The 11,479-nt window shown below is 37.5% G+C and overlaps 1 protein-coding gene across 2 annotated transcripts in view; it reads right to left on the minus strand.

Annotated features, from left to right (window-relative positions):
• Nucleotides 1-11,213, minus strand: part of LOC138703388 (probable serine/threonine-protein kinase dyrk2) — a 155,027-nt gene extending 143,814 nt beyond the window's left edge. For both annotated transcript variants that reach the window (XM_069831215.1, XM_069831214.1), the window contains exon 1: nucleotides 11,072-11,213. In XM_069831215.1, the coding sequence (XP_069687316.1) occupies nucleotides 11,072-11,111 (40 nt within the window). In that variant the 5' untranslated portion in view covers nucleotides 11,112-11,213. The remainder of the gene's footprint in view (nucleotides 1-11,071) is intronic.
• Between the last annotated feature and the right edge of the window lie 266 nt (nucleotides 11,214-11,479).

Raw genomic sequence — 11,479 nt, forward strand, 5'->3', positions numbered from 1 at the left:
ACTGTTTTCTTAATCCAGCAGGTTGCTTATTTATATAGCTACTTAATCCTTCCTCCTTCCATACCTATCGCTTGATTCCCTCGCACGACTTCAAGGTCAGAAAAATGGGGTTGCTTTGACATCACTGATCTAAAAGGACGATGTTCCATATGTAGCTAGATTTATTTTCAGAATGAAATGTCTCTCTAACATGGGTTCGAATGAATCAGTTGCCGTTCAGAAAACCGTTGCAGTTTTGTGGTACGAATTGACGGCTTTAATCGAAGCTCCACAGTACTTACCGTAAAAGAAATAGCAAACTTACTACCTAATATTACGTCAAAGCATTCCTATACTCTTTGTGTATTAATACATGACTTCAGGCGATGTGAAGGCCCCGATACGGAACCTCAAAGCCTCAAAATTTCACGGTCTCTTCGTGTAGATATTACACTCTCCCTACTATGAGACAGTTCGTTTACAAAAGAGCCGCAAGTCTTCGTCCTCATTGGGATCCAGCTGGTGAAGCCGGAAACAACCTCGCCCTTCATGCCTCCTACGCCATGTCACGAACCCAATGTCACGGCACGACAGTTACTAGGTGTGCAGTTGCAGTTCGTTGTTCTCTTGTTTTCCCCATGAATTCCAGATGGTTATCACGATACTAATGAAATGGTCTTGACCTCCTTTGAGAATAAGAAGAGAATGGTGATGACACAAACGAAAATGCAGGGGTTTGCGCATGAGGGATTACACGGAAGTTCTTTGGATCGAGATCCGGGACAGGCGATCACGATTGAATAATCTGATGGTATTTTTGTCTCGATGCACCGTTATTCGATGGCTAGTGCATCGGATTCCACGTAGGAGACACCGATTCAAATCCAGTCACCTACAAAGTAGAGCAAGTTTTGCCTGAGTATTTCCATTAATTTGTAATAATTTCAGCAATTGCACATTGTTAGTTTACTAACGCATCTTGCGGGATATTACAGAGGGAGGGATCTCACTGTCGTATCACACTCCCCAGGAACGTCATTACGTGGACTATGGTTTGTTAATCATGCTGCTAACGGACTAAAATCGATTCCTCTCTCTTTTGACTTCGGCGCAGCCGTCCAAATATAGGATTATTTAAACGGATCCTCTGGGAGGTGTTATTAAATCAGACAACATTATCAAAATTATAAAAAATCAGCAACATTAACTTTCAGATTTACAATGAAATAATAGTGTTTCTAGCTAAAATTTGAGTACACTCGAGTTCGATTCTTGGCAGGGAAACTTAATTCTCTGGCTTACGTCAAGTTAACTGTATTGCCCGGATAGAATCCGATTAGCCTATTTGTTAACATCTACTGCAAGAGTGACATTAAAATGAATGGAAAGACCGAATTGAGGACCGTTTTAACAAAACTCAACAAACGCCATTTTTTTTTCGAAATGCGGGTTTTGACGGATTCTGGTCAATTGTAATGAGAGGAAAATAATGCAGTGCTCATAATATCACGGAACTCAATTTTTTCCGTTGAAAAAAGTCCCTCAATGTAGAGAGTTTTCACAAAACTCGACATCTTCAGTTCTTAAATTTTCACAAAATTCAACATATCCTCAAACTCAACATTTCACACATTTATCCTGTTTCACAAGCTACAATATTTTACAACAATGTAGTATATTTGCATTTTGACAACATTTCGGACCTCAAATATTATATAATATTTTGTTGTTTCCTGCGTTAATTCAATATAAATCTGGCCGCTGTTGTAAGTGCATGTATTGTGGGTAGTGATGAAAATTGGATAAGAACCCTGAGTATTCAAAATCCGTTGAAGCTACTGAAAGGGGCAGGAAGAGTAGAAGCAGATTAAGTTAATCTAAGAGTAAACTAGACTGTAATTATTGAGAACAGGGGAAAAAAGAAAACGTGCTGCAAGTTCAAATGCTTAAATGACATAATTATTTTCAAGACAATTTATACAGAAATAGCACAAAAGTTGAACAGAATAATTTTTTGCTAAGACATATGAAAGTTGGTCTATCTAAACGGCGTAGAAGAACTTCAAACAGCTAGAAAAATTTGTGTCTATTTCATATTTCGTAAGAGATGAAAGTGGAGAAGATTTCCCAGAAGGGCTATGTGTTGCTACGTTTAGAAAAGTGGCAGATATGTTATTATGACATTGAAGGATTACATAGGTAATTTAGAAAAAAAAAATTTACTTACAGAAAAAGTGCTGAAATTTAACTCTTAGATTGTTTCCAGATTCTTGTGGGTCTCAGAATAAAAATTGGACCATGATTGCTATGCTTGTTGGTTGTCTGGAAAGCTCTGAAGTTTTTAAAGAAATTAAACATTTCTCTCCTATCCTTGTAAAGGTATATGCCTCCGGACCATGTGTTTCGATTGACAGAGAAAGAGCTGAGAACACATGAATACATCACATTGTCATCAGAGTATTATGAAACTATGGCAATGTTTGGGAACGTAAAAGTTTTGGGCAAAGACTGGCATACATATGATTTAAAATCGGTGGCAAAAATTTTGTAAAAGCTAAATTACCATTTAAAAATCAGAGATGAGGGTACTTACGTACCACAAAACTTGTAAGAATCATGTAAAGTGTTATGTACAAAACATATTTCTCTGCACCAATAGAAGTTCAAGTGTTTAAACCAGCTATGGGGACTACCAGCAAAGTAGGGAGGGCACGTTTCCTACTCACCCCACATTCGTTTGATTGGCAGGCGAGGTGTAAGGCAGTTGTTTTGCTAAGTCAAGTGCAGTGGTGGATTCGACACACCTTGCGCATCAGTAATTTCTCCGCTGTTAGTTCTTTTTTCAAAATCTTTACAGTCTTTTGTTTGTATGAAGCACATGTGTCACACAATAATCATTACAGCCGCCTACTGTGAAAGTTATATATTCTTCTTATATATTCTTCAATTGCATAATCATTCCTTTATCATGTGCACGAAAAATTCTTTAACTGCCTTGTGATGGACATAATAAATTGTTTCTTTTTAAAAACAAGAAAGAAAAAAACAAATCTCCATTGCCATTTAACTGTACAATATATTAAAAAAATATAATGATCAATGTAATAAATTGTTTTTTTAACCAATAAAGAAAGTAACTAAGCTCCATTGTCATTTAACTTGAAAACATATTAAACACAATATAATGATCAATATAATCAATTGTTTCTTTGTAAAAACACTAAAGAAAGTAACTAAGCTCCATTGTCATTTAACTTTAAAACATATTAAATAAAATATATGAGATATGAATGAAACGAAATACTACTGTAGGCCTATACTGCTAGTTTTCATTTTTTGTTCTTGATGGCCCTCGGAGTTTCTTGTTATTAACTAAAAAGGATAGGCTATATTTGGCTCTAAAGTAGAACAACTCAACCATAATAAAAATAAAAAAATTAATAATAAGAAGAAGAAGAATCCGTGGCGCTACAGCCCATGAAGGCCCAAGACCGATCAGCCAGCTGCTAGCCTCACGTCCATATGCCGAAGTAGAGGTGAACGATCATCTAACCAGAATCGAGGTATCGTGTGGTTAGCACGATGATCCCCCCAACCGTTATAGCTGACTTTCGCAACCGGACTTCGCTACCTATCGTAGCTCCCCAAGTGCATCACGATGCTGGGTGGGCATCGGTCCCATACACTGGCCGAAATTTCATCAGAAAATTTCTTCCCCCATGAGGACTCGAACCAGCGCGCATTCCGTAACGCGATACCTAGGCAGGATGCCTTAGACCACGACGCGGGACTAACTCAACCGAAATACTGAAACTAAATGCATGTCTATGATCCTATACCTGGAGATACTTTTGGTCATATTTATTTTGGAAAAAACTGCTCACAACAGTAAGTTGAGCCAAACATAGATACAATAAGCATTGCAAATGTACGCAGATTAGGTAATTGCTTCTCTGGCAGGTATTTAAAGAGATCTAATCCATTTTTTCTTAAATACTTTACTGGCATGCTCGTTTGCAACTCTGTAGTGGCTCTGCTGCTTGGGTAACATCAAATACAAATGGATTATTGAACAGGCACATCTCATTGTCCATTGCATTACTTCTGAAAATCTTTCTTGGAAAGAGAACGCATCAAATAGGCCTAATATGCACTCAAAGTTTTAAATAAGTAAGTTCAGTTCCAGATACTTAACAAAATAATAAGTAACTAAACCCCGAAAGGCCGAAAATACCATAAACATACTTTGTTTTGTATCTTTTCACAAATATTACGCAAATAGATCTTCAGATTGTAAATAAATACTTGTAAGATCACCAAAGTCCGCTTTATGCTTCCGATCAAAGTGGCGTTTAATACTGAAGCGTTTTATATGCGCAAGTTTAAATCCGGATATTAAACAGCAGACTTTCTTCTTTTTGTAAGTAACAAGAAATTCTTTCTGCCACTCTTTCTGAAACTGACGTCCCGACATCGAAGCCATACCCGCCACTGAATAAGCGTGTCTTTACGAAGCACCAGGCGGAGGAGATGGTAGGTGGAGGGGATGGTCGGTGGAGTGAGGTAAGGAGGCTTTGAGTGCAGTGGCCCTTCGGAGCCATTTTTCCCCATGGTTGGTTTAAACCAAGGAAGACAAGTGCTTCTGTAATATCTAAAGCACCTGAACTTCCACTGGTGAACCAAGTCAGCAAAAACAAAGATAATGATGTGGGGAAGTTAATGAGTTACTTCCATAATGATAATTCGAAAGAGGACAAGGTATTTTATGACAAAATTTTACAGGGATATGCCAAATTCTCTGACAATAGAATGGATTATGATGAACCATTGCACTGAGATTATTGTGCACGATTTTGATTTTCAGTGATTTGTGTAATGTATTACACAAATCAATCAATCAATCAATCAAACAACAATGGCACGACAGCCCTGTGTGAGCCCTGGTCTTCTGTAGAAGCTTTCTCCATTTCTCTCTCAACGGAGCCGTTCTTCTCCAGTTCCTTATTCCCAGTATTTGTATGTCCCCTCTCACATCATTTTCCCATCTCAACCTTGGTCTTCCAATTTTCCTTGCTCCTGTAGGATTAGGCATTGCACAGATAAAAATATTTAATTCATGCAAATAAAGAGTTCCTGTAAGTCAATAACAAATTTTGAAAAAAAAAAAAAAAAAAAAAAAAGCTTTAAATTTGGTTTCAGTGAGTTCAATTAACTGTTTTCTAATTCAGCAGTACTTAAGCATTACTTAAAAATACGTATTAATGATTTTGATGAGGATTTTACTAGCTGGGAATGAAAAATAATTAAACATTTTAAGGTATGTGCATTTAAAAAAGTGGATACTTATGTTGAGTTTTGTCAAATTCTTAACTTTTGTTATATTTGTTTCCAAATAAATAAGATAACAATAATAGTTGCACTTTATATCAAATAATGCATCTCTGACAGAGGAACAATGTCTATTTTTTTTTCAGAATTCCAGTATTAAAGATCTGAGAATAAACTCAAAAAAACGTTTCCTGTAAAAATTTTAAAGTGGTGTTTGTTGAGTTTTGTGAAAACGGTCCTCAATTATTCAAGGAATATTGTTTATTATTATTATTATTATTATTATTATTATTATTATTATTATTATTATTATTATTATTATTATTATTATTACTCATCTTGAAAATTATATTCTAAGTTTAATTTTCGCATGTATACGGGTTTATTCCTATAAGCGGAGGCTTCATTAAACGATCCTTTAGTTGAACGCTGATTGATTGACTGAAGGACTGTCTAACCTTACAGACTGAATGACTGATTGTCCAAATCGACTAATTGTTCAAACTGACCGAATGACTCAATGTCCAAGCTGAATGAATGAATGAATGAATGAATGAATGAATGAATGAATGAATGAATGAATGAATGAATGAATGAATGAGTGTCCAAGCTGACTGACTGACTGGCTGTTCAGTCTGACAGACTGACTCTCCAAACTGACTGACTGACTGAACGAATGAATGAATTAATTAATTACTGACTGTCCAAGCTGACTGACTGACTATCCAACTTAACTGAATGAATGACTCACTGACTGATTAATTAATTAATGAAAGACTGTCCAAGCTGAATGAATGAATGAATGAATGAATGAATGAATGAATGAATGAATGAATGAATGAATGAATGAATGAATGAATGGACTGTCCAAGTTGACTGACTGACTATCCAACCTAACTGATGAATCACTCACTGACTGAATTAATTAATTAATTAATTAAGAAAGACTGTCCAAGCTGACTGAATGAATGAATGAATGAATGAATGAATGAATGAATGAATGAATGAATGAATGAATGAATGAATGAATGAATGAATGAATGAATGGACTGTCCAAGTTGACTGACTGGCTCGCTGTCCAAGCTGACTGACTGACTGCTTGGCTGTCCAAGCTGACTGACTGACTGACTGCCCAAGCTGACTGACTAGCTAGCTGTCCAAGCTGACTGACTGACTGACTGTCTGTCCAAGCTGACTGGCTGTCCAAGCTAACTGGCTGTCCAAGCTGACTGATTGGCTATCCAATCTGACTGACTGGCTGTCCAAGCTGACTGACTGGCTGTCCAAGTTGACTGAAATAATTAATTAAGAATGGCTGACTGACTGACTAACTGACTGACTGACAAAAGTGTGCAGCATATATTTATTTATGCAGTGCTTACAAAATGGCGATTTTGAAAAAATTGTACTCTACCGATTTTTGCACCCATGGTTTCAATTTTGATACCGCACCTAATAGCATTGGACTGTAAACTTTCAACAAGCTTTCCTATAAAATTCTGTTTGAGTGGCTTACAACTATATCATTCTCACTTCTTCAGTTACCTACACTGGAGCTATACAACTAAAAATGAACCAGAGATTTCAAATTATGTGAATAATGTTCAGGTTTGAGTTCACAATAGCTTTATTCTCGAAATTAGTAGACTCTATGCGCATGCTGTAAGTGTGTAGAGAAATATTGTGACGAATGTCAGGTAGGCCTAATCTACGGCGAATCCTCGGCCTCATCTCGCCAAATACCACCTCGCTTTCACCAATCCCATCGACGCTAAATAACTGAGCAGTTTATACAGCGTTGTTAAATAGTTAATTAAAAAAAAGAAAGAAAGTCAAATTACTCAAAAGCCACAAGCAAATCTTCCGGATAGATCTAATCAATGAATCATAATTAGTGCCGCCTAAAACAAGATGGCACAAGAACAGAAAGGACAATTTGACCTAAGCCTTTGAGATAAATATAGTAATGATGATGTATTCTGCAGCTTAGGCCTACTTGTAAAATATGTTCAATTAAAAAATGGAATTCAAAAGAATATTTTAAGTGTTACTTACTGATTTTCCTTATAATGTACTAGAGCATAAACATCATTATATCAATATCTTCCTCATTTTGGAAAATGTCTCTAGGGTAATTCATGTGTCTTCAAAAGTATCTACCTTCAAATTTTATTTATGGAATATCCGAAAATACATTCTTCATGACTGTCTTATGTAGGGCTATTATATTTTTCATATAGTAATTACAATTACTTACAACTCCAGCTTAAACTTCTTTACCACTTCCTTGTCTTGTTGAAGTACTCAAAGATGCTGACCACAACGTTGGAATCTTCTGTGAAAAGCATGAAGGATTGATTTCCGACGTAGGCTATATTCTACCATTTAAGATGCACAAGCGACGATGTGACAGTGTCACAAAACGTCTCGTGTCATTGTCATCCCACCGCTATTCCACTATTCCTTTCTTTGTCTCATTAAACTTCAATGGACTCTGTATTCGTTCCGCTCCCTTTGAAGCACTTTTTCATCTGCTTTTGTCTTCCGTCTTATTGTTAGATTCGTCTTCCTTTATTTCGCCATTACTTTGGGTTATAATTCAAGCAATCTTAAAACAATACGGCATCATTGTACGATTTCTTGTTGGCTTGTTGAGACTTGAAAACCAAAAGTCTACTTTCTGATCACATTTACCGTGAAAGCCTAAAAACAGAAGTTAAAACGTCATTTACTCACAAAATTGAGGAAGAAGATTGCGAAACTTTTTGCCTCCTTGTTTCAAACATTTTTGACATCTGTGTAAGTAAAGAGGCATAATTGGTGAAGTCATTGAGAAATGGAGATTGTGTTTTTCCCGGGTAATATTCAGTTCTACCTGAACATGTGTATTAATTTATACAATGTATTATTTTAAAGTTTCCCTGAATAAAAGTCAAACAAAAGTCAACCAGTTTCAGACTTTCCTCTGTTAATTTGGGTAAGTAAATTATGTTCTTTTTTACTCCTTACATAATTATAATAATATTTACATCAATATTGTTTGTAGTTAACCGCAACCGTGTTTCAGTGCTAGCTCGCTGGGCTTATAATCCCTGTCGTCGACCTGGTTGGCGAGTTGGTATAGCGCTTGCCTTCTATGCCCAAAGTTGCGGGTTCGATCTCGGGCCAGGTCGATGGCATTTAAGTGTGCTTAAATGCGACAGGCTCATGTCAGTAGATTTACTGGCATGTAAAAGAGCTCCTGCGGGACAAAATTCCGGCACATCCGGCGACGCTGATATAATCTCTGCAGTTGCGAGCGTCGTTAAATAAAACATAACATTTAACATTCAAATCCCTGTCGATCAACCGTTGAATTTATAACTTGTGTGGGCAAGTCGATGGATCAGACAACAGAGTTTTTCTTCTGGTACTCCGTTTCTACTGTGATATTCCAACAATTCTCCAGCACCACCATAATTTATTACCAATATAATATAGACCCACCGCCTGTGGTGCACTCTGAACCGAGCGAATAAAAAGTTAAGAGTCCTGTCATTACACACACAAAAGTTTGTGGTTTGTCGACTCACCGATATTACGCTGTCTCCTAAACCAGCGTCTGGGAGCGCTCTCGCCGATAGCTGAAGATGTTAATTTTCGGACGGGAGATAATTTTCTCATCCTGTATAATAACTGTCCTTGCAATTACTTTATTGGTAGGAGTCACTCTTAAATTCGCTATATATCCATTTGTGAATTCCCTTGAACGTAATCTTGGTTTACAATAAATTATCATAATTGTCATCATAATAAACACTCTCTCTCCTAGAGCTCACCAGAATATTATGAATCAACGTTAGATATAGGTACACACAGGGGCGAATCTACCTACTTGGTACCTCTAGGCAGAGAAAAATATTTCCGCCCCTTATTTCCCCCTATATATGCGTTATTTGGATCAAGTGAAATAATCTATTCCGCGTCATTATTACTGTTTCTAATATCGGACACGCCTGAGTCAGATAAACCATACACTCCACTATTTTCGGTACCTACTGTTTGCCACATTATTACACCTGATGTATCTGGACTCGAAATGGAACAAGCTGGCTATATTCGTTTTTTAAATAGCACATCTACTTTTCCACTTTTTCTCACAATTTCCTCTTTGTTATTGCCTTGTCTTTCGCGAGTTTCCGGTATTGTTCTTTAGTCAACTGTCCGATGACATGTCTGGACCCACAAGTAACACCATCAAGGCATCACTCGTAAGGCAACTATGCCAGGAGATAATAGGGTAGCGTGACTAGTTCCTTTCCCCCCCTCCATGCATACATCACTGCTACATATTACAATAATCAGATTTCAGATGCAGTTCTTCCTCTGACACGTATATTATCAAGTGAGATGTACTGTCTGATAATAGATTTACATATCAGCCAGAACCTCAATCAGAGGTGTTTCCGGTATTCAGAACCACTTAGCTTTTTCCGACTGTCACTCATTATGATGAATATTAAAATATAAATCACCTAGATACAAAGAACTGCACTCTTTACTGTTTCAAATTAAAATGAACTGCCAAGCGTTCGACTGCTACAATGGCTAGCGGTATTTTCTTTGAATTTAAGTCTGAATGGATATTATATTGAGTGTTATAGTCCCGTCGCTCTAATTTCCGGCAGCCAATCGCGTTTCCAGGTCGGCTCCATTTAAACGTATGCGTCTTGTGATTCGCTGAGGAAGACGTTATTCATTTCTTAAGGCTCGATAAATACTTAATATAATCGCCCGCCATTTTGGCTCCTTCGTTGGCGTTCGCAGAAAGCACACGAAGACGTTATTTGCCTCCCAATTATTTGCTGAATTACAGTGCGTTTGATTTATTATCATAGGAGCTATGACATGATAATGTTTAACGGTGTGGCAAATAGATTCATCGTATGGTAGCTCGGCAACGAAAGAACAAATATGGCGAACGATACTACCTACCTAGACTTTATAGAGCCTACACTTTCTAAGACGTAAGCAAAGAGGAGGAGTCACGCCGGAAATAACAGCGTCGCGACTATAATACTGACTACTCTTATGGCAGAGTTAGCGGCGTCTCTCATCACAAAGCTTATAATTGCAAGCAACGAGATAACTTCCTAACGTATCGTAATACAATACCAGTAAGTTCTTTAATGTTATCACATGAGACTCTCACAGTGAGAGGGCATAACATTGAAAAAAGTGCTATGATCGCATTGTGACACTATTATTGAAAAACTGTACTTTTTTCGTTGCAGACCGTTGATTAAATTTGAACTGATTGTTGCCAGTGTTATTCATATCCTTTTGATTGTGGCTTATACTCTTTTAAAGAGTTATGAATAAAATTTAAACAAATAAACAAAAAATGACAGTAGTAATAGCTCAAAAACCGCCCCCTCAAGTCTGCCGCCCTAGGCAGCTGCCTAGACCTAAATACGCCCTTGTGTAGACAAGTAAACGAAATTCTTTATTTGTATTTAGCAACACGCAAGATTGCCTCTAAGGATAACGTAAGGGAAATCCAAGCGATACAACACCCCTCTTTAAAGATGAATTATGTACCAGTTAGGAATCGAACCCGGTCCATCAAGATTTGCTGCTGAAAAGTCACATCTTGAATTTCCAGTAAGTAATAAAGGTTATCAATATGCTGGAAACTTAAGAGTTAGTTCAGAAATGTTATTTTATAGCCACAAGCACGCGACAGAAGTATGAAGCACCTGTTTGCAGAAAGAACACAACTCACCGAGTAAAAGGAGCGATAGTACGAGTGACTGCCACTTCATTGTAGCACACGCGGGCTGGCGGGCGGGCACTGCACTTAACACTCCACGCACCGGATAGTCTCTCGTCTCAACTGAGGGTTTTCCCACCTGTCCGCTGCCCACAGTAACCTACTGCCACCACTACTGCACCACGCCGGTGACCCACTACTAGATGCCTGCCTGCTTAACCAATCGCGTAACGGGATAATGCGTGACGTGTGAATGGAACATGCATGAGTTTCTAAAATGCCTGTTGACCTTGACATAGCATCATTTTTTTTTCCTTCTCAGTTTTGCTAATTATTATTGATCTTATGTTTTTGTACCAGTATGTCTAAAAGTCTGGCTAGGAAGGTCACAATATTTTTTTGATCCATGGTTGCATAAAA

The sequence above is a fragment of the Periplaneta americana genome, chromosome 7, assembly GCF_040183065.1.
Source record: "Periplaneta americana isolate PAMFEO1 chromosome 7, P.americana_PAMFEO1_priV1, whole genome shotgun sequence".
NCBI classification, from domain to species: domain Eukaryota; kingdom Metazoa; phylum Arthropoda; class Insecta; order Blattodea; family Blattidae; genus Periplaneta; species Periplaneta americana.